A 24,791-nucleotide genomic window follows, 5' to 3' on the forward strand; every position below is an offset into this window, starting at 1 on the left:
AAATAAAAAAATCTGCATTTAAAAAAAACGAAAAATATTATTTTTAAAAAAATATGAAAATTTGATTTATAATGTAAATTTTTAGACATTTATATTAATATGTTAAATAACACAAAAAAATTAAATATTAAATGAGATTGGTAAGATGACGATCATGTCCTTAATGAATTATTTTTGATCTAACGCTCTATTTTTAGTTCTTAGGTTCTCGGAAAACTATGAATTGTCAACCGATATTAACCATATATATATATATATATATATATATATATATATATATATATATATATATATATATATATATATATATATATATATATATATATATATATATATATATATATATTCTTAAGTACAGGAGACAAATGCGGGAATTAGTCCGATGAGGGGGTTGAAAACAGGTAGATAACAAGAGAAAATCTTGCCCAAAATCCAAACAAAGTCAATAAAAATATTGCGATCTAACTAACCACTACTCACTACTGTATCCAATTGAGTCCATCTTTGATTCTATTTTAATTTTTATCTGCATTCTTTTACTTTGCTTCTTCTCATTACTCTTTTCCCCAATTCTTCTTCTTCTTCTGCCCTTTTTAAAGCTTTACACTTTCTGCCATTTTGTATCCAAAACAAGAAAAAGGAGACCCTTGATCTGTGAGCAAGTTTGAAATGCCCACCAACTGTTTGCTAAAAAGACATGACATAATTGCTGTCTGCTTTTGTTGCTTCGTTTGCAAGTGATCGACTTTGACGGGTACTGAAATCTCACTCTCTTCTTGTAGGGTTTCTTTTCTTTCACTTTGTTGTGGGTCTGGTTCGAGAATAATTAAAGAGTTTCCTTTCGTTTACTTGGAGATTTTAAATCATTAAAGACTCTCATGTGAGTCATTGAGTGTTCTCTCGTTTGCTTCATTTACAAGCTTTTCCTTTAATCTTCTTCTCCTATTTTCCTTTTTTTATCACTTTGAGGTTTTGGGATTTGGGTTCTGCTTCTCTCTCTCCTTGTGCATTTCACCATTCTCGTTGCGAACCAGTAGGTTTTTACAGCTTGATCTTCTTCCACATTTGATCAATTTCATGGCGATTGTGTAGGAGACCTGACTTTGTTTTTTCCGCCAATGAATTCTATCAGTTGGGCATTGTTAGCCTTTCTCCTTTGTTCATCTTTGGGTATCGAAACCCTAACCCAAACATGCCATCCGGGTGATTTGTTAGCTCTGAAGGACTTCGCCGGAAGTTTCATTAACGCTTCCATACTTTCATCTTGGTCGAATGATTCCATTTGCTGCCATTGGGACGGCGTCGTTTGTGAGGATGACGCCAAAAATCTTTCAAAAACCCTAAACAGGGTCACCATGCTGAGCTTGTCTGCAAAAGGTCTAAAGGGCGAAATTCCCAATTCTCTACCTCGTTTGGAAAAATTAAGATCTCTCGATCTATCGTTTAATCAATTACAAGGCGAATTCCCCAAAAATCTCTCCAATTTGATGGATCTCGAAGTTCTAAACGTCTCAAGCAATTCGTTAACCGGGGACCTGTTCGACATTGGTAAATTCCCACATCTCATAGCATTAAATCTCAGCAACAACTCTTTCGCCGGTGAAATTTCTCCACAAATTTGTACTTCCTCTACAAACCTTCAGATTCTCGATCTATCAATGAATCATTTCACCGGAAACCTAGAAGGCTTGAGCAACTGTCACAAATCTCTTCGAGAACTGCTTGTGGATTCCAATTCGTTTTCCGGCGACCTCCCGGAGTTTATATACTCAATGTCATCCTTAAAGCTGCTACATCTTTCTTCCAACAACTTCTCCGGTCAGATAACCACAAATCTCAGTAAGCTTTCCAACCTCGAATCATTACTTTTATTCGGGAACCGGTTTTCAGGTCCATTTCCTAATGTCTTCAAAAACATGACACGTTTAGAACAGCTGAACGCACATTCGAATTCCTTCTCAGGGCCATTACCTTCTACCATAGAATCATGTTCCAACTTACAGATTCTCGATCTCCGTAACAATTCATTTTCCGGCGACCTAAGTTTAAATTTCTCAAAACTATCCAACCTCTGCACTCTTGATCTTGGTAGTAATCGTTTTCATGGTCTCTTACCAATCTCACTTTCCAATTGTCATGAATTGAGAATCCTGAATCTGGCCAAGAACGCATTATATGGTGAAATGCCGATTCCATACATGAACCTTTCAAACCTCTCATTCCTCTCATTTTCAAACAACGGAATCACCAATTTACCTCGCGCTTTATCTGTTCTACAACAATGCAAGAATCTCACCACTTTGATTCTGACAAAAAACTTTCAAGGTGAAGAACTCCCACGATTTGTAAATGGGTTTGACAGATTAATGGTTCTTGCAATTGCAAATTGCGCCCTCAAAGGTCAAATCCCACCATGGTTAGTAAACTGTCCAAAACTTGAAGTTCTTGATTTGTCATGGAATCAGTTGACTGGAGTCATCCCTTCTTGGATTGGTCAAATGGAAAGACTCTTTTACTTGGATTTTTCAAACAATTCATTAACCGGTGAACTTCCGAAAAGTTTAACAGATTTAAAGAGTCTCGTGTCTTCAAACATAAGTTCTTCAATTCTCACCTCATCAACCGGGATTCCATTATATGTGAAGAAGAATCAAACTGGAAAAGGTCTTCAATACAATCAAGTTGCAAGCTTTCCTCCATCAATCTATCTCAGCAACAATAACATAAACGGGACGATTTTACCCCAAGTTGGAAGATTAAAACAGCTTCATGTATTGGATTTGAGCAAGAACAACTTAACCGGGACAATTCCCGACACGATTTCCGAAATGGGAAACTTGGAAGTTCTTGATTTGTCATCAAACAATCTTCATGGAACAATTCCAGCCTCTTTAAACAAGCTCACGTTTCTTTCAATGTTCTGTGTAGCTTATAATCACTTAGAAGGTGCGATTCCGACTGGAACCCAGTTTTCTGGTTTCCCAAATTCAAGTTTCGAAGGGAATCCCGGTCTCTGCGGGCAAGTCCTGTCTCCTTGTAGTGTAAACGGAATTCCATCCGTCAATTCCGATTCCGGTAGAAAACTCGGACGGAATGGTATCGTCGGAATCACACTCGGAATCGGAGCAGGAATCGCAATCGTGTTAGCATTCATTCTTCTCAAAATGTCAAGAAAGAGACACGGCGATTGGATTCCGGAGTTGGAGGAGAATAACAGTAGGAGGAATGGAAATGGAATCTCGGGTGTGTTTGCATCTTCGAAACTAGTTCTATTCCCGAGTTTTAATTGTAGAGAGCTCTCGGTTTCCGATGTAGTGGAATCAACGAATAACTTCAGTCAATCAAATATAATCGGATGCGGTGGATTCGGGCTCGTGTACAAAGCCGACCTTCCAAACGGTTCAAAAGCCGCAATCAAACGCCTTTCCGGCGATTGCGGGCAAATGGAACGCGAATTCCATTCCGAAGTCGAAGCCCTCTCAAGAGCCCAACACAAGAATCTCGTATCCCTAAAAGGGTATTGCAAACACGGAAACGATCGACTCCTGATATACTCCTACATGGAAAACGGAAGCCTAGATTATTGGCTACACGAAAGGGTAGAACAGGAATTACCATTAAAATGGCGAGTTAGGTTAAAGATAGCAAAAGGGGCAGCAAAGGGATTATCATATCTCCATAACGATGTGAAAATTATCCATCGGGATATTAAAACTAGCAATATCCTCTTGGATGAAAAGTTTAAAGCCCATTTAGCTGATTTTGGATTGTCGAGACTATTATGCCCTTATGATACTCATGTGACGACTGATTTGGTAGGGACATTAGGGTACATTCCACCTGAATATGGTCAGACACTTTCCGCGACTTTTAAGGGCGATGTTTATAGTTTTGGGGTTGTGCTTTTGGAACTTATTACAGCGAGAAGACCCGTTGAAGTTGGAAAGGGGAAGAATTGTAGGGATCTTGTTTCGTGGGTGTTTCAGATGAAACTTGAAGGGCGATATGGGGAGATATTTGATGTGTCTGTATGGGATAAGAGCTGTGAGAATCAGTTGTTGGAAGTTTTGGGGGTGGCTTGTAAGTGTCTGGATCAAGATCCAAGAAGGAGACCGGGTATTGAGCAGGTTGTTTCATGGCTTGATGGGGTTGTAGAAACAAGGGCGTAACTATGGCTCATGTTTTTAAGTGGTAGATGAAGGTGTCAAACTGTAAAAAGTAATAACTATAGAAGTCTTTGATCCAAGTTATTAAAAGTTTATTATAGTTTTATTTTGTTGTTGTTATTCTCTTGTGTAAAGAGCATGTTTTAAAGTAAATGTAAAATGTTAGTGTTCTAACTGTGTTTTCGTAGTTAAACTAGGTTTTGCATCCTGTGATGTGGTGAGTGTGATTGCATTGTTAAATTAGCATGATGTGTAAATTCAGAGAGGATTACGTAACATCTAAGCAAAAGATATGTACAGTGTTAAACAAAAAGTCAGAGTGTGACAAAAAAAAGAAAGTAAAAGTGATTATTATCTTTTTTCTAATAAGATGATAATAAACAGTAGAAAAAAGGTATAAATGTTATTTCGTTTCTATTTCTTGTACTAGGGACGAACCTGAAACAAAAACAAACGTTAGGACAATCTGAGTTAAAAAAAACTTATAGGAACAAAATGTACGCACTACCTGCCTAAAACCATAAGGAACATTCATATAATTTATCAAAAAATTAATTAAAAAATTGGACCATATTTGAAAAAAATTGTTTGTTACATCAGAAATACAAGAATTTTACACCAAATTTGAAAACAAATCCGAAAGTTGGGTCAGAACTGTAAAATATGAAAAGCTTGAAAGGCTGGACAAAATAGGCCAAAAAGATACCAAGGGAATAGGGGAGCTGGGTTGGGATCAAACCCTCCATCTTTGAGAAGGGAAATGTACCTAGAGCGTCGAGCGGCAATTTTGCATTTAAAATGCCATCAATTTCTTATAAAGACTAAATACAAGTTAATATTCATGACACTCATGTAAAAGTTGATAAATGTAAGTAGGTATAATCAAACTTATAAATAACTAACATGACTTGACGGTAATGTTAAGGCTCAAATTTTTTCGAGTTGTAGTGAGTCACGTCGTTTGTAAGATGTTATTTAAGGCAACAATTATATATATATTAATAACTTTATATATTTTTTCTACTATTATTTATTTTTATACATATATGACATAACGGCATTTTGTTAAAGCTTGACGGCAAGTACAAACCTAATCATGACTAGCTTTTTAGAACATTGGATATAATAGCCTCCATCTACGTATAGTTTGATTAAAAATGTAACATTTAATTTGACATATACAGTTTGTGGGTTTATTTTTTACTTCAAACCATATTCTAGGAACTATTCATGTAGTTACTTGGCTTAGAGATTAATTGAGTTGACTGTATAAATAGGAGAGAAATAATATTCTAATAAATTCTCAATGAGGTGCTTTGAAAAGTAGTTGTCTGACGATGACTTTAATCGAGCGAGAAATTAAATATCATCATACTTTTTGTTCCTATCAATCATCCTACCCATTTAAATAATGACATGTGTCACATTAATATACTAAAATATCATTAAATTTCATTAAATGAGCATTGAATGTTATACATGTCACCATTTAATTGGATAGAAGGATTTCTAGGAACAAAAAATAGGAGGATATTTAATTTATCTTAATCGGGTTTTGATTGTAATGTTTTGACCAAAGACCGGACTTTTGGGCAGTGGCGGCCCGTATGCACCTCAAATCAAGTTTCATATCAAGTGAAAGCCCCTCTTTAAAGTTATGATAAACAATTCCTTTTATAGGCTTAAAATAGATACATGAGCTTTTAACCAACAACAAGCATTTCTTGTTGTTTACGATGTCCTAAGCAAAGGCAATGCATGTGAAAGAGTGATAGACCCCGTTGCTCAAACAAGGAACTTGGCTTTCGCTTGTTAATGAAAGACCTTAAAGGGTAGATGATGTAGGGTTCAAATAACATGAAAAATTATCATTTGCTTATATTATTGTCAGTTTTGGACGGAGTATTATACAAGGTAACTAATGCAGAAAGTCCAACCAAGTTTTGGTTGAAGCTCAAATCCTTCTACATGACTAAGTCTCATATGAACAAGTTATTTCTCAAACAATACTTGTTTTTTAGGACTGAATGAACATTCTATTTTTAAGGATCATGTGTAACACCCGAGTTTTCAGGCTAGAATCTTTGGACATTTTTAGTTAAACTAAAATTTTAGAAAAATAAATAAAATAAGAATTGATTAAAATTAATTAAGATAAATTTAATTAAAATAAGTAAGACTAGTATATTTAAAAGTTTAAGAGTTAATACATGATTTTTCGAATCAAATTTAAGATTTATGCTAGAAGGACTAAAGTTATCAACTTAGAAAAAAACTTGGGTTTGAATTTGCCCTAACTAGGTTTGGGCTAAAGGTTAAGATATTTTATGTTTGGGGGATTGAAATAGTAATATTAAATATATGATAAGATTTAGGGATATTTAGGTAGCCAAATGATAAGAACTAAGAAATGAGGTACCACAAGGGTCAAATGTTGAAACTTATGAACATAAGTCTCCTACTCTCTTATTCTCCCTCTCACTTAGAGAGGAGGGAGGAGGGAGGAGGGAGTCATTCCCTCCCTCCCAACCCACTGAACCCATTGCCACATCAGTTTTTCTCTTTTATTTTTCTTCATATTTCTCAACCCACAACACACGGAAACTCTATCTTTTTCAACCCACTCAACCTACTCAATTAAAAAAAAATACAAAACAATCAAGGTAAAATCTTAATTAGCAATAGAGTTGCCGCCGGTACCACTCCCTCTTCAGCGGATTGTTTAATTGGTTTCACTAACTCACTTCACCCTCTCTCTCTCTCTCATTTTCTTTTGTACCATGTGTTTTAAAACTTGTATCTTAGTTGTTTAGTATTTTTTTTTAATTAACTGGGTTGAGCGAGTTGAGAAAGATAGGATTTCCGTGTGTTGTGGGTTGGGAAATATGAAGAAAAATGAAAGAGAAAAGCTGATATGACAGTGGGTTCAGTGGGTTGGAAGGGAATGACTCTCTTTTCCCTTAGACGATTTCAATTTTAGAGAGCTAGGGTTGGGCGATTTCAAGAGCCCTTGCAATACTAGAAGTTGCATCCCATTGTTCTTAGAAGATTAAGCAATCGCGACACTTAATCAAGCTACTAGAGGTACAAACTCTCCATTTTCTTCTTCATTCGGAGGTATGGAGTTATATTCTTATTTGAATTCTAAGAGTTAATATAATGATTAAATCAAGTTTAGAGTTAGATTATGTGTTACAATATTAATCAAGTGTTGCAATCTCAAATCTATGGTTGAATTTGAAATCATAGAGCTTCAATGGATGTTTTGAGCCTTAGTTCAATGAATTCATGAATTGACCTTGTTAATTTCGAATTTGATTATGAAACTAAGTTCCTAATATGATTCAGATACAGATTATTGTATGTTATGTTCAAATTATTGAACACAATCCGTTGTAGAAGTCATAAATGGTGTTTTGAAGCTTAATTGTTGAATCAAGCATGTCATTGATGTGTTTTAGGATGTTAATTAGGATTTAAAACATGTATTTTATGAAAATTAATAATCCAAAGTCGTTAGAAGTGAAATTGAAGTGATTACAGCAAGTTAGAGATTAAAAATGCTAAAAACGTGAAGTTGTGCATGCATGTCTGATGGCCCACTCAACAAAATGGAAACATGTTAGTTTTGAAAAAATAATTTTGGTCTATTTGACATCTTACTTACGCCATTGCCACGTGACAACCACGTGTCATCGTCTGCATAAGTGTTCGTGTCCCCCTTTTGAACATTCAGCACTATTTTAACTAAACATACAAAGAACCACCACCTCCATATCAACAGCAGCAATGTTTTCGTACTGCAGGTTCATTGGCTTCGCCATTAACAAAAATCTTCAGCAATCCGCAGTTAGGGTTCATGTCTATCCCTCTAACTTCTTTTCCTCTCTACCCGCACATCCTAATCACAAGGTAAAAGCAAAAACCACAACTTATTAACAGGATTCTATTAAATCTGTTTGTTAATAATTAATCGATATGCAGGATTCGAATTTGGTTGATGATATCAGGCCAACCGGATCGGAATCGGGATCGGGATCGGAAACTGGTGCAGATGATCGTGTAAACGTTGTGAGATCAACTGCAACTCCGTCATCTTCTACCTCTGAAAGAAGGGAGAACAAGAGTTTCGTGGCGGAGACGGCGAAGCAAGGAGTTGCGAAAGCTTTGGAAACGGGATTGGAAATCGGAGAAATGGCTAAAAAGACATTGGATAATATGTGGGATATTACGAAGGATACTACTAATATGGTGAAGGAGGCGGTGACCAGCGACCCGGAGGAGAAAAATGATGTTCCGCCAACCGATCGATTTGTTGATGATCTGAGGAAACGCGCCGACGGTTATGATTTGAAGAAGAAAGGTTAAGTGGGGAAGTAGTAGTAGGTTCATAGTAGAGGGGTGTTATATGTAAATTGTTTTCAAAAGTTACACTTCTGCCCCTTTAAATTTAATTATGTTTGTTTCGAACCCACAGTCTTCTTTATCAATTATTTTAAAAAAATTATCAATTACTATTTTAAAAAATTCACTTATTTTAAAAAGTGACGAATATAACTTTACTTATAAACTATTTTAAACTATTTATACTTCTATCTATATTCGAGACTATCTATATTTCAAGACTTAAACCTTCGATTTCATTAAGCAAAAGACTGGGTCTCCGGGGTGTTATTAGAATATAAGCTTTTTCATATTTAGTAACATTTAAAAAGTTTTTTCAAGAGTTTTGAAACAAATTTCTCAATAAACATTTTGTATTTGGTTAACTTAATTTTTTTCTAAAACAAATTTCTCAATAAACATTTTGTAACGCAATGATTACACACTGGACCAAGTATGAAAATTTTTATTGGAAGAAAAGAAGTCTGGATTCTTTTGTTAAAGAAATCGTCTAATATAGTTATTTTGTTAACGGTTATTGTCATGACTCTTGAAATTTCACAAAATATTTGAAATGTTATAATACTTTATAAGGGTATAAATTCAATAATTACGTGTTAATAAAGATAATTAAACCTTTAATTAATGGGTTACCACGTAGAACATAACAATACAATGTTCTAAAAAAACTCGAACAATACAATGTTCTAAAAAAACTCGACTCCGTAATACACATGTCACCAAGCTTTAATAAAATATCGCCTTAAGTTATATATATATATATATATATATATATATATATATATATATATATATATATATAATTGTCGTTTTAAGTTACGATTTACAAATGACATGATTCACCACAACTCAAAAAAACTTGAGGTTTGACATTCCCGTCAAGCCACACCGTACGTTATTTAGAACATTGTAACCTAATTGTAACCTAATAATCATGCACATTCGAATCGCAGGTCTATCCTTTGAATTTCTAATATGAATATTGTGTTCCACACCACTTAGGGTTCAAATTACCACCGAACATTGCTCAATCCATAAGAACCCCGAACCAGCCCAACGATATATAAAATCTATGATTCTCAAAACTATGCCTAGCATAGAGTCGTTCATTCCTTCAACCAATAACTCTTGATTGCTCTCCCCAACGAATTTGATGCTTCAAATCAACAAAATTCCATGTTAACAGCAAACGATCAAATTGCATGAAGTGCTCACAAGTTGACAGACTAAAACAAGGTCAGAGAAATCGTGTCACCCCAACCTGAACATCGACATGATCATAACATACAACCACAACAAAACAAACACACTGGAAACAACGACAAGTGTTGGATTCCACACCATCCTTCCGGTCCAACATAGACAATCATCCTTGATATGATTTAGCTGATTGCCAAGAGAATTATATTCCCTTCTCCTCTTACTTACAGTCCCGACTGTAAGTATCCTCGAACCATATTCGGAATACTTTGAGCTATAGCTTTCACTTTATCCATAGATTTTGTGAGTGTATCAGCCTGTTGTTCAGTAGTTCCCACATGTTGCATGATGACATCTAATTTCTTAACCAGTTCACGTATGAAGTTGTATCTCGTGTCTATATGTTTGCTTCTTCCATGGAACACCAGATTCTTCATCAACTCTAGGGTTGATTTGTTGTCAACATGCAGTACTATATGAAAGAACCTCTTCTCTAAACTTTACAATATTATTACTCCAAACATGCTACATGTATATTCATAATATAATATACAAAAGTCTGGATACAAACCAACTATTAAGATTTTTACAAAGTTTTATATATTACATAACTTCCCAGGAATTTATACACTAAGTACAAAAGTAATAATATTATTTATTCTACATCTTCCAACAGTACATGACTATACTGGATGCTTATCACCTGCAATAGTTAAACACTGAGAGAGATAAGCGGGTGACGCTTAGTGAGTTCAATAACAGTTACAATATAACACTATGTCATATATATATATATATATATATATATATATATATATATATATATATATATATATATATATATATATATATATATATATATATATATATATGACAGTAGCAAAGAGGGACAAAGAAAAACAAAGGTATATGTGAATCATATGACAGACTTTCCATATCAACCAATGATTTGATTCAAAGATTTACAATCAATGAGAAACAACAATTTCAACATGATATACATAAATAAGACTTCAGCCCAAGTGGCACAGAAAATAAACAGTTTCTGATTATCATTTTGCTAGAATATACAGGCTTTCAGTCCTACCTAGCCCGATACCAATATCAAAAGTGATACGAGTCATGCTCTACATGGCCAAAGGTACAAAGCCAATACCAGAAGTGATACCAGACATGCTCTACATGGCCAAAGGCATAAATCCAATACCAGAATAATACAAGACATGCTCTACATGATCAATAATATAAAACCAGGATAACACAAGAAAGCACATTGAACATATAACACATAACATACAATTGTCCCTATATTGAACTCACCGTGAAATAACTGAATGATAAAATGATAATTTGGGCAGCACTTCGTTTCTAAAAATGACTTTCTTTGACGAAACCGGGAGTTTTTGTTGAAAATCGGGCTTTGTGCGGGCAGAGTTTTGACTTAAAATAATATTTTCTCGGGGTCTTCGGTGCTCCGGGGCTTGCTTCGGGTGTTGGGGTGATTTCCTAGGCTTTGGGGGGTGTTAGGATAGCTTGAAATGAAGTATAGGGTGTAAAAGTGTCAAATTTGTAACCATAAATCGGGCAGCCTCGCACCCTATTTATAGTGTCCGAAGCACCTGATTATGTTGGGCATAATTTTAGAGTACGCGGGGCATACTGCCTTGAGAAGTTTTACGCTTAAGCGTACTCTCGTAAGCTGGGCGTAGGAGCTTAGTGTCACCGATGTGTCAATCGTGCGAGATAGGTGTCCTTCATCCGAAGAAAGAGGCGACGTGGCCAACTTCTAACCTAGCTTCCGAGTACGCGGGGCGTAACTGAGTACGTTGGGCGTACGGCTTCGGATAAGCCTCGAAGTTTGTGTCTAAAACTTCAAAAATTCATATATTTCGGATACAGACTCCGTTTTTAACGTTGTTTATATCCATGCGTAGGTGAGATTATACTCTACAACTTTCGTTTAGACTCCGTCGGCTAATTTTGACTTCATTTTTAATATTATATTTTTAACAGGCTGTGACAGAAAAAGTTCGTTAATATTTCATAACTTCTTCATCCGACGTCCGTTTTCGTCTGTCTTTATACTGTTGAACTACTATTGACAAGATCTTTGATTCTCGTTTAGGTTGTGTCGGCTAAAAATTGTTCGATCTATAATTCGAATTTCGAGCTGAATACTGCTATGTCGATTCTTAGAAAAATCATAACTTCCTCATACAAAGTCAGATTTAGACGTTATTTTTATGAAAGTTCTCGGTTTAACGAATACTACGACTTTCATTTGGATCACAAAGGCTAAAAAGTAGTTTATCGTAAACTCAATTTTTATGTCATATGGCAACGTGCTGGTTCTGTCGCGAAACTTCAATAAGTCATAACTTCTTCGTTATAACTCGGATTTCAGTGAGGTTTTCGCCTAAACGTTTATAACGAGATAATTTACAAATTTCAATAACATTAGTTTTACTTATTTCCAACTTAAATGTTATATTTTCGTTAATTTCGATAGTTGACTTTTTGATCAGAATCTCATAAGACTTCCAATACTTACCGAATGATTTTAAACATAGTTTTACTTCAAATCTCATAAAACTATCTTGTTAGAACTCAACACTCAAAACCATATAATATTTAATAATATTCATTTTTAAGCTAACAAGCTTATAAAACACGATAATTGAACTAGGTTATTAACGTGTATGTTACAAATACCTCCTCCTTTTGAGGATTTTGTCCCCGAAATTACAACGATTTAAACAAATGAGGATATTTCGCTCTTATCTCATTCTTATTTTCCCAAGTATAATTTGGGGCTTGATGATGTTTCCACTTAATAAGCACTAACTCTACTTCTTTATTACGTAGATCAACCGTTCTCTCGTTTATAATCTCTTCGGGCTCTTCTATATATCTTAATTTATTATCCAGTTTCGCCTCGGATAAAGGGACCGTTTCATCATATATGCTCAAACATTTACGCAGATAACTCACATGAAATACTTCATGAATATCTGCCAGATTTTCAGGCAATTTTTAAACGATATGCTTGCTTACCAATTCTCTCGATTATTTTGAAAGGACCAACAAATCTAAGACTCAATTTTCCTTTCTTCCCAAATTGCGTAATTCCTTTCCATGGGGATACCTTCAGTATTACGAAACTACCCACTTGGAATTCTATTGGTCGTCTTCTCTTTTCTGCATAGGACTTTTGTCGATCCTACGCCGCTTTCATTCTTTCTTGTACGACTTGAATCTTATCAGTGGTTTCTTGAATCATTTCAGGACCACCAAGGATTTTCTGTTCTACATCACGCCAACATAATGGAGTATGACTGTAACACTCGAAATCAGAAAGGTCAAGAAAGGAAAGGAAAACCATAAGTTAAAGAGGGTCGACTCGTCGAGTCCAGGGAGGAACTCGACGAGTCGGAGCGGGATCCCGATGTAAAGTAAGTGACCGACTCGGCGAGTCGGCAAGTGGACTCGGCGAGTCTGGTCTGAAGAGAAAAACCCTAAATCCGGGACTTTGTGCACTATTTAAACGTCTCATTCTCTTCCTTAGGGCTCCTTTACAGTCTCTCTCACCTAGAATACCAAACCCTAGCCGCCATAATCCTTTTTGGAGCAAGATCTAGTTTTGGTGAAGGAAATCTTGAAGATGAAGAAGCCTAGATCAAGGAGACTAGAAGAAATCCGGATTATACTTTAGTGGGAGGTCATTTTGGAGGTAAGGAATCGTTATCCTTGGCCTTCTCCTTTCTATTTCAACTTTCATGGAGTTTTAGGGTTTGGTTAGAGAAATATTGATGAGACCTTGAAGCATGAGTTAGATCTGGAGTTGAAACTCCAGATCTGAGTTCTATATGAATCATTGATGCAGAAAGCCTTCATAGTTATTATGCAAAAGCCTTTCTCCAAGAGTTAAGTCCCTTTCCAGTTTGGTTTTGGTGTTATGAGACAAGAAACACGTAAAGGTAGCAACTTTATGTTGCTAATGGACTCTAGGAACCCAGATCTATTGTTTGGAGCAAAGGAGTAGCTCTGTGACTCGAGATTATGAGAATACACGAATGGACTCTGCGAGTCTGGGAGATGACTCGGCGAGTCGGGCTAGATATCAGGCTTAGAGTCGCGTAGGAACTCGGCGAGTCACATGGGTTCTTGGACTCGGCTTGGACTCGGTGAGTCGGTTCTTGGACTCGGCGAGTCTGGTCGCAGAACTTCAAACCTTTTCTAGTTAAGCCTCGAATCAGTGAGTCAGGAGGTGACTCGGTGAGCTGAGCAGGATGGGACTCTGAAATCGTTGAACTCGACGAGTCTTGGGGTGACTCGGCGAGTTGAGTCGCATTATGAGAGTTTCAGAATATAAGGACTCGACGAGTCAACGGGCTGACTCGGCGAGTAGAGTCAGTCTGGAGGGTTGACTTTGACCAGGACTTTGACTTTGACCAGAGTTGACTTAGTTTGACTATTGAAGGGCAGTTTGGGACTAAGTGTTATACTTGGTATTAGTAGATTGGGGAGTCATTGGAGTAGCAGTGCGGGAGTTGTCAGATAGCAGTCAGCAGGGTATCAGCAAGAACTCCAGCAGTGCAGGTGAGTTTCCTTCCAGTAGGTTCGGGTCTACGGCCACAATGCCGGCCCGTTTAGTTAGCAGTAGTTCCCGGACTTCGGTCCGATGCAGTAGTTAGTATGTTTGATGCTTTCGTGGCTCAGACAGGATTTATGTGTTATGTGTTCCGGGCTACGGCCCGATGCAGTATGCAGTATATGTGTTCATGCTAGTCGATATGTTTATGATATGTTATGTTCAGTTAGTCCGGACTACGGTCCGATGCAGGGGACAAGGTCCCAGTCAGTTTCCGGACTTCGGTCCGATGCAGGGGGCAAGGCCCCAGTTAGTCCGGACTTCGATCCGATGCAGGGGACAAGGTCCCAGTCAGTTTCCGGACTTCGGTCCGATGCAGGGGACAAGGTCCCAGTCAGTTTCTAGACTTCGGTCCGATGCAGGGGGCAAGGCCCCAATTAGTCCGGACTTCGGTCCGATGCACACACCATAATCAGTTAGCCTGAGATGTTTTACTCTGATAATAAGTTTATGATTTAAATTAATACTATGAAATTATGTTACAATTTATGTAACGGTTTTTTTATAAATATGGTTTTAGTAATGTTTACAAAGAAATTTTTAGTCGTGAAAATTGGGTCGTTACAAGTTGGTATCAGAGCCTTGGTTTGAGGGATTCGGGCACGCTTTTGGGTGTGTCTGAACTCAAACTAAGGAAGTGGTAAGAAGTTTTCAAAAGAAAAACCATGTTTACAAAAGGAGTTTGAGAAAAGAAAACAGTTTTAGAAAAAGCGAAAAGAATTTTTAAAAAGAGAAAAGGGTGTGGTGCATGCAATCAACCGAGCTCAAGTAAGTACTCCCAAATTACCCATACAATTTATGTTATCAGTTTCAGTTTCAGTTTCAGTTTCAGTAGAACAGCATGCTAGAATAGGACTAAGGATCTAGGAGGATGCCTTATGTGCCTGCTATATGTGTTTCAGCTTTATGAGAACTGCATGCTAGTATTGAGTAGACAGTAGTAGGATAGCCTGTTTAGGTTATGCCTGATAGTATGAGCTTAGCATTGTATGCTAGTACAGTTTCTCGTTATGAGGATAGATATGCGTGAGTAGTTTCCTATGTCTGAATGCTGCTTGCTTTGTGCTTTGTGGGACTCTGAGTGATGGGAGTTAGCCATTAGGCGAATATGTCATGTCACATGTGATCAGGGTTGAATAATCTCAGAGTGCTGGATTTGGCACTATTGCGCAGCTCTCGTCTGAGTCTAACCGTTGTAGGGACGAGTCTTTTACTCGAAGGATTATCTGAGCCTCGTCACATGTGATGGTATTCAGGTGATGGCTAATTGGCATTATAAGGAGGCCTTCAGCAGCTGAGGACTGGTTTGGGTAGAGTCAGAGATTTCCCTAGGGCAAGCCTAGGATGAGATTAGCAAGAGATCAGCAGTAGTAGTAGAAGGGACTTGGTGGAGTCGAGGCAGTACTTGAGGAAAGTACGGATAGATGTAGAAGGTAGTATGTGATGGGTTTTATGTATAAGAAACAATCCTATGTGCTCATACAAACCCTAATGCTTGGATCTAGGTTTCTCTATTGTACATGCTTTGAATCCAAGTCTTGCAAACCCTAAACTAGCATACATATTATCAAAAATAACATACAACATCAGATCTAGATGTTTACCTCTTCAAATAGCTTGAATCTTCTTTGCTTGAGCTTAGAATCACAATTGTAATTCCTCTAATGGATCACAAACACCAAGTAGCAAGAAGGCAATAAGAGAGAGGAGGGAGGATGCTAGAAATCGGCCTAGGGTTTCTCTTGGAATAATGTCTAGCCGATTTCCATAGCCTAGGGGTCATATTTATACTTGCAGGCTACTAGGGTTTCAGTCTAAACCCTAATGGACAGCTTAGCCACCAAGCAGCCCAAGGAACCTTCTGGAATAGGGCCTTGGACGAAATATGATGATCCTTTCATCATATTTTCGTTCCCCCTCTTGTCCATTAGGTTTCCTAGCCCAAAATCCAACTATCACACATTTGACAGTTTATACCCCTTTATTTAATTAATCTCTTTTAGTCACCAAATTAATTCCTAATTAATTTATGACTAATACTAATTAAATAAATATGATTTCTCCTTTAATATATTATTCTTATAATATACTAATAAACCATAATATCCTCTCTCTCATATCAAATTACCTTGTCAAGTTGATTTGGTGAAGGCAACCCAAAAGGACCATGCACAACCGGGTCAAGTACATACCAAATATAGTTACGGGCTTAGACACTAATCCAACAGTCTCCCACTTGGATAAGTCTAGTAACTATATCTCACATATGTCTTCAGAATCCGATTAGCAATCGTAGCTCTTATACGCTTCTGTCACTCTGATCAAAATCCTGTCCTTTAGATAAGGGATCGTATAATCCTCTGTTCTAGATATCATGCAGACAATACTTATTGTCTAGCATTTTGTTTCTCGATCTCTGATTTATTCGACATAGAATTCAGTTGAACACATCAACATCATCCTGACCGGGCCCGGCACATAAGTCAAACCAAATCATCGAGTGGCCAAGATATCACTTTTATCCACTTAGAATAAAAGGAACAAATAAACTTCGACTTATATGCTTTTATTATCTACTAGCTAAGTTACACACAATAATACGTTTTATAACATCAAGTTACTGATGCGTTTTCGTATTATCAATATACAATCAACTAGCAAACAATAACCATATCTCTAGGTTTTAAGATTATATGATATTATCATCTTGCGATCACTTGTGATAACTTTCATAAAGTGATACTAGCAAGTGCGGGTTTATTCCAATGCTCAAAACATATTTCATAAGCACTCATAAACTTTGCAGCAAACCTTTGCTATGTCTAAAACCTTTTAGACAATCTACAAACTAATTTATGACAATCTTCTTTCATATCTACTTCCAACATATGATCGATTGTGGACTGTTTGAATAATCTTATTATTCAGGAAGTCAAAACATGCAAAATTGAAACAATAGATAAATAATCAACATAAGATAGAAACTTTCTTATAAATAACACACCTTTATTTAATCATCAAATGTTGAATATAAAATTATCTATTACAAGTTTCCTACCTATCTAATCTAAACTAATATCGTCCTTTAGCCCAATGCTCCTAGCGTGCTTCAAATGCTTGACCCTACTCAGTCCCTTCGTAAGGGGATCTGCTGGGTTATCTTCTGACGATACCCTCTTCACAACGAGGAGTCCCTCTTCTACCCGATGTCTAATAAAATGATATTTCCTGTCGATATGTCGAGATCTGCCATGATCCCTTGGTTCCTTGGTCAAGGCAACCGCTCCTTCATTATCACAGAAAATTTCCATGGGCTCCTTTATGGTTGGCACAACTCCAAGGTCTCCTATGAAGTTCTTCAACCATATAGCCTCTTTTGACGCTTCGCTTGCCGCAATGTACTCTGACTCACACGTTGAATCAGCTACGGTCTCTTGTTTGGAACTCTTCCAAGTCACTGCTCCTCCATTCAGGGTAAAGACCCAGCCCGACTGTGATCGGTAATTATCCCGATCCGTCTGGAACCTAGCGTCACTGTACCCTCGCACCCTTAAGTCATCACTCCCACCGAGGACTAGAAACCATTCCTTGGTCCTTCGTAGGTACTTAAGAATATTCTTGACAGCAATCCAATGCGCTCTACCAGGGTTCCCTTGATATCTGCTGACCATGCTCAAAGCGAAGGCCACATCAGGGCGAGTACAAGTCATAGCGTACATAATCGAGCCAACTGCGGAAGCGTATGGTACTCGGCTCATATCAGCTATCTCTGCCTCTGTACTTGGGCTCTGACTCTTACTCAGTTTGGTATTGTATTGGATTGGTAACTCCCCTTTCTTGGAATTTTCCATACTAAAACGTTTTAGTACCTTTTCCAAGTATGTATCCTGACTGAGTCCTATCAGTCTCTTACTTCTGTTTCTCACTATCCTTATTCCCAGAATATATGCAGCTTCTCCGAGGTCCTTCATAGCGAAACACTTCCCAAGCCAGGACTTTACCTCCTGCAAGGTTGGGATGTCGTTTCCTATGAGTAGTATGTCATCGACATACAATACGAGGAAGCTCACTATACTCCCACTGGCCTTGACATACACACATGACTCATCCTCGTTTCGTAGAAAACCAAACTCTTTGACTTTCTCATCAAAACAAAGATTCCATCTTCGAGATGCTTGCTTTAATCCATAAATGGATTTCTCAAGCTTGCACACTCTATTTGGATGCTTCGCATCGACGAAACCCTCTGGCTGATTCATGTAAACATCCTCAGCCAACTTCCCATTTAGGAAAGCGGTTTTTACGTCCATCTGCCAGATTTCATAATCATGAAACGCAGCTATTGCGAGCATTACCCTAATAGACTTTATTTTGGCAACTGGCGAAAAGGTATCATCATAGTCAACTCCAGGAGTTTGAGTAAAGCCCTTTGCGACCAATCGTGCTTTATAAGTGTGCACTTTCCCATCCATGTCTGTCTTCTTCTTGAAGATCCACTTGCACCCGACCGTCTTACGACCTGGTACATTATCAACCAAATTCCAAACTTGGTTGTCATACATGGACTGAATCTCGCTGTCCATTGCCTCTTTCTATTTATCAGACTCTGGGCCTGCCATGGCTTCCTTGTAGCTGTTAGGTTCGTCCAGATTTACTAGTGTACTATCACTGATAAATGTATCCCCGTCAGTAGTAATATGAAATCCATAAAACTGTGGTGGAACAATAACTCTACTTGAACGTCTAAGAGGTAAGGACTGGTCAATTGGTTCAACAGGAGTTTCCTCCTCAGGTTGTATGTCAGTGTCAGAGATTCCTTCATCTCCTGACTCTTGAAGCTCTTCAAGGTCAATCTAACTCCCACTGTCTCTTTGACTTATGAGTTCTCTCTCTCTGAAAACCCCTCTCCTAGCAACAAAGACAACATTGTCACTTGGTCTATAGAAGAGATAGCCAAAAGACTTCTGTGGGTAGCCGATGAAATAACACTTCTCACTACGAGGTTCTAGCTTGTCGTGAGTCTCTCGTCTTACGAAAGCTTCACAACCCGAAACCTTGATATGTGCTAACGAGGGAGCTTTCCCTATCCACATCTCGTGAGGTGTCTTGGCAACCTTCTTGGTGGGAACTAAGTTAAGGATATAGGCGGCAGTCTCTAAGGCATACCCCCAGAATGAGATTGGTAACGAAGCACGACTCATCATAGAGCGAACCATGTCCAACAAGGTTCGATTACGTCTCTCAGCCACACCATTCAATTGTGGCGTTCTAGGAGGCGTCAATTGTGAAACTATTCCACACTCTTTTAGATAGTCGTGAAACTCAAGACTTAGGTACTCTCCCCCTCGATCAGATCGAAGCATCTTGATTTTCCTGCCCAGCTGATTCTCCACTTCATTCTTAAACTCTTTGAATTTCTCAAAGGTTTCTGACTTTTGCTTGATCAAGTAGATATATCCATATCTGCTATAATCGTCTGTAAAAGTCACGTAGAAGCGACAAGCGTCCCTTGTGGTGGATCTAAAGGGTCCACATACATCTGTATGTATGAGATCCAATACACCCTCACCCCTTTCACATATTCCAGTAAAGGGTGACTTTGTCATCTTCCCAAGTAAACAAGACTCACACACGTTATCGTCCCTTAGGTCGAATGACTCCAAGACTCCATCCTTTTGGAGTTGGGCTATACGTTTCTTGTTAACATGGCCAAGGCGACAATGCCACAAGCATGCTTTGTCCAAACTCGTGGACGAATCAATATTCAAAACATCATTTCCTAAATTATCAATAACTAACACAGATTCATAAATCCCATTACAAGGTAATGCATTGAAATAAAAGACACCATTCAAATAAGCATTAATAGAACCATTACTATTATCAAACGAATATCTGAAACCTTGTCTAAACAATCCATGAAAAGAAATGATGTTCCTTGCCATATCTGGCGAATAGCAACAATTATTTAAATCTAGTCCTAACCCATTACTCAACACTAAGGAATAAACTCCAATCTTGGTTACTGGTGAAGACTTCTTGTTTCCCATGATCAAGCTTATCCTTCCATGCTTCACTTCCCTACCTTTTCTTAGCCCCTGCAAATCAGAACAAATGTGGTAACCACATCCTGTATCAAGGACCCATGAAATAGCAAGTGATGAGTTATTAGATTTAATTAAATACATACCTACGAAGGTGGGCTTTATCTTCCCATCCTTGATATCTTGCAGATACTTGGGGCAGCTTCGTTTCCAGTGGCCCTTCTGGTGGCAGTAGAAGCACTCTGCTTCCTTGGGGTCAGAAGAGGGCTTAACAGAACCTGCTTTGGTCCCACTAGAAGAGGAACCATCTTGGGTCTTATCCTTATGGTGGCTCTTGGAAGGATCCTTCCTCTTCTTACCCTTTCATTGGCCGATTGCCAACACAGGAGCAGCTATAGTAGAGGATGATGCAACAGATTTGTCCTTGAGGTTGCTCTCAGCTGTCCTCAGGAGCCCTTGGAGTTTACTCAGGGTGACCTCTTCCTTGTTCATGTGGTAGGTCATCCTGACTTGGTTGTAGCAGGAAGGCAAGGAGTGGAGGATGATGTCGATAGCCAAATCCTCATCAAACTTAACATTAAGTTTGTGAAGACGATCAACATACCTTTGCATTCTTTGCAAATGAGATGTTAGGGATTCTCCACTTCCCATCTTAGCGGTGATCATGTTGGTGATGATCTCATAGCGTTCTTGCCTCGCGCTCTGGTGGTACCTGTCCAGCAAATCTTGATGCATTTCATATGGATACATGTCCTCATAGGACTTCTGGAGTTCGAGGTTCATGGTGGCCAACATGATGCAATGAACTTTTGTTGCATCACGCTCGTGGGCCTCAAAGGCGGCCAGCTCTTCAGGAGTAGCTTCTTCTGGGTTAATCTTCTCTAGCTTCTCGTCGAGGACATATTCTTTGTCCTCGTAGCGAGTTATCATGCGAATGTATCTCATCCACTCATTGAAGTTCGAGCCATCAAATGTCACCTTTTGACACAGGTTCATCAACGAGAATGACCCAGAAGTGTTGTTGTTTGCATTTTCGTTAGACATCTGAAATAGAAAGGAACAAAGTTTGATTAGAAATGAATCCCCAATTAAACACCCAAATGAGAAATTAGGGCTAGGATCGAACAACATTATTTACAACTTAGAAAAGGGATGCCGTAATCTAAAAGTAAATAATTTGAAGGTAAGTGAATGACGATTCACTAATTTTCACAATAAAAACGAAAGGAAATTAAGTTTTAGATGTGTTTGAAAATTCCTAGATTTCTTTTGAGATTCATTGAACAATTCAATGGCATGTTTAAATCTCGATATGCACTTCAGATTTGCGACTGGGATGCCGAGGATCGCAAACAAGTTTGTGAATAACCATGCGAATCAACATGGTGCACTCAATGTCTTCATCACCTAATTAATGTGCTGGTTAACCACGCACGCTCCATTGATCTATAATAAAACATCGAGCCACCCTTTGTCACCAATGTCAATCCCAAATTAGTGTGCCGGTTAACCACGCACGCTCCACTAACGTTTGACAGGGGTACAAAGCGTAATTCCATGGAGTAGCATCATTTTCAAATTTTACCCTAAAGTAACTAAGATTGGGAATTTATGAAACAATGTAGTTACTTTAATATTTCCATTATACTTATAATGAGGAATTAAATGCCCTATCCTATCCGTTCGGCTAACGACCCTCCACCAGTCAAGCAAGCGGTAGGTGTGAGTGTACACCCATTAAGCGCCATTTTATAGGCAGCAACCTTATACCCACCTTATCGACTGGCTTCGTGAATGAGGCCTACTAGCGATAAGACTAGCTTATGCTTATACATATATATTAATTAATCTTGTAATAATATAATAGCATAGGGTTGAATTTTAAACTTGTAAAATTCTAAGGGTTTGAAATTTAAATTATTCAAATTAAACTTTTAATCACAAAATTCAAATTTCAAAACTTGAGGGCAAGTTTTGAACTTTTCAAAACATAAGGGATCAAATAACACATAATTCAAATTAAACAATTAATTTCATAATTATCTATATTTGATCTAACTTTATTTAGTCATTAGATAATTACCAAATAATTTTAAATAATCCATATTTATCATATAAACAACCAATATTCAAAAGATTTGAAATTATCTATTGTTTTGGAAAGGATAATCATTTAATTAAGATAAAATTCGGATTTTAACTTCAAAAAATGATTTAGGCATTGTATCCAAGTCAAAACAACAACTAAATCCCGAAATATCCTCTGTCTGACGCTCGAACTCACCGAGTCAGCTCTGAACTCGCCGAGTAGGGGCCAACTCGCCGAGTCCAGATACTGACTCGCCGATTTGAGTCGGACAGAGGCAAAAAACTCGATTTTCAGCAAGCAAAACAGTTAAGCATCAAATACAATTGAAACCAATCAAGGCTCTAATACCACTGATGGGTTTTATGCATAAGAAACAATCCTATGTGCTCATAGTATGAGCTTAGCATTGTATGCTAGTACAGTTTCTCGTTATAAGGATAGATATGCGTGAGTAGTTTCCTATGTCTGAATGCTGCTTGCTTTGTGCTTTGTGGGACTCTGAGTGATGGGAGTTAGCCATTAGGTGAATATGTCACGTCACATGTGATCAGGGTTGAATAATCTCAGAGTGCTGGATTTGGCACTATTGCGCAGCTCTCGTCTGAGTCTAACCGTTGTAGGGACGAGTCTTTTACTCGAAGGATTATCTGAGCCTCGTCACATGTGATGGTATTCAGGTGATGGCTAATTGGCATTATAAGGAGGCCTTCAGCAGCTGAGGACTGGTTTGGGTAGAGTCAGAGATTTCCCTAGGGCAAGCCTAGGATGAGATTAGCAAGAGATCAGCAGTAGTAGTAGAAGGGACTTGGTGGAGTCGAGGCAGTACTTGAGGAAAGTACGGATAGATGTGGAAGGTAGTATGTGATGGGTTTTATGCATAAGAAACAATCCTATGTGCTCATACAAACCCTAATGCTTGGATCTAGGTTTCTCTATTGTATATGCTTTGAATCCAAGTCTTGCAAACCCTAAACTAGCATACATATTATCAAAAATAACATACAACATCAGATCTAGATGTTTACCTCTTCAAATAGCTTGAATCTTCTTTGCTTGAGCTTAGAATCACAATTGTAATTCCTCTAATGGATCACAAACACCAAGTAGCAAGAAGGCAATAAGAGAGAGGAGGGAGGATGCTAGAAATCGGCCTAGGGTTTCTCTTGGAATAATGTCTAGCCGATTTCCATAGCCTAGGGGTCATATTTATACTTGCAGGCTACTAGGGTTTCAGTCTAAACCCTAATGGACAGCTTAGCCACCAAGCAGCCCAAGGAACCTTCTGGAATAGGGCCTTGGACGAAATATGATGATCCTTTCATCATATTTTCGTTCCCCCTCTTGTCCATTAGGTTTCCTAGCCCAAAATCCAACTATCACACATTTGACAGTTTATACCCCTTTATTTAATTAATCTCTTTTAGTCACCAAATTAATTCCTAATTAATTTATGACTAATACTAATTAAATAAATATGATTTCTCCTTTAATATATTATTCTTATAATATACTAATAAACCATAATATCCTCTCTCTCATATCAAATTACCTTGTAAAGTTGCTTTGGTGAAGGCAACCCAAAAGGACCATGCATAACCGGGTCAAGTACATACCAAATATAGTTACGGGCTTAGACACTAATCCAACAGTATGGGCCCGTACTACTGAAAGCAGAGGATCCGTACTCGAATCAAGGAAGGCTGAGATAAGACCATGGAACTTGTCGTGTGTAAGATCCCTCGAGTTTGGATGAGTATTGTGATGTTAGTGAGCGTATGTTGCCAAGTATAGTGACGCTACGTGGTAGACCAGATGGTAGTTCTGGCGTCGACGAAGGATCAGGCTCGGACTCTGGAGCCGGGCAGATTGATGATCAGATGAGGGAGTTCATTCCATCCGAGAATTTCGTGTAGTATCATTGACCAGACTCCTGTGATCCTCAGTGTGATCAAGGAGAGCATTATAGAGATTTGTGATGAGAGGCCGAGTGCATTCTGCACTGAGATAACAGTCATGATAGAGACCCGTACGTTGATGTCTCGGGAATTCAGAGTTTGTGAGACTTCAGATTGACATGGGGGTTAGGTACCCCATTGTTAGCAGCAGATGGTTGGCAGATGTTGCCAATGTTGGATTAATGTCTAAGTCCATAACTATAATTGGTAAGACTTGACCCGACCCGGCATGGTCCATTTGGGTTGCATGGCATCATGCATTTGGATAGACTATAATGAGAG

At 38.0% G+C, this 24,791-nt stretch overlaps 2 protein-coding genes across 2 annotated transcripts; both read left to right on the forward strand.

Annotated features, from left to right (window-relative positions):
- Positions 1-396: 396 nt before the first annotated feature.
- PSKR2 (phytosylfokine-alpha receptor 2) lies at positions 397-4,362 on the forward strand. Its single transcript, XM_079059452.1, has one exon. It carries the CDS (start codon positions 1,119-1,121, stop codon positions 4,167-4,169), a length of 3,051 nt encoding a protein of 1,016 aa, XP_078915578.1. The 5' UTR covers positions 397-1,118; the 3' UTR covers positions 4,170-4,362.
- A 3,556-nt stretch (positions 4,363-7,918) lies between these two features.
- On the forward strand, positions 7,919-8,640 carry LOC145126041 (uncharacterized). Its single transcript, XM_079061441.1, has 2 exons — positions 7,919-8,078; positions 8,151-8,640. Exons 1-2 carry the CDS (start codon positions 7,956-7,958, stop codon positions 8,532-8,534), a joined length of 507 nt encoding a protein of 168 aa, XP_078917567.1. The 5' UTR covers positions 7,919-7,955; the 3' UTR covers positions 8,535-8,640.
- Positions 8,641-24,791: the final 16,151 nt, after the last annotated feature.

The sequence above is a fragment of the Lactuca virosa genome, chromosome 7 (assembly GCF_052849685.1).
Source record: "Lactuca virosa cultivar CGN04683 chromosome 7, Lactuca_virosa_CGN04683_v6, whole genome shotgun sequence".
NCBI lineage: Eukaryota > Viridiplantae > Streptophyta > Magnoliopsida > Asterales > Asteraceae > Lactuca > Lactuca virosa.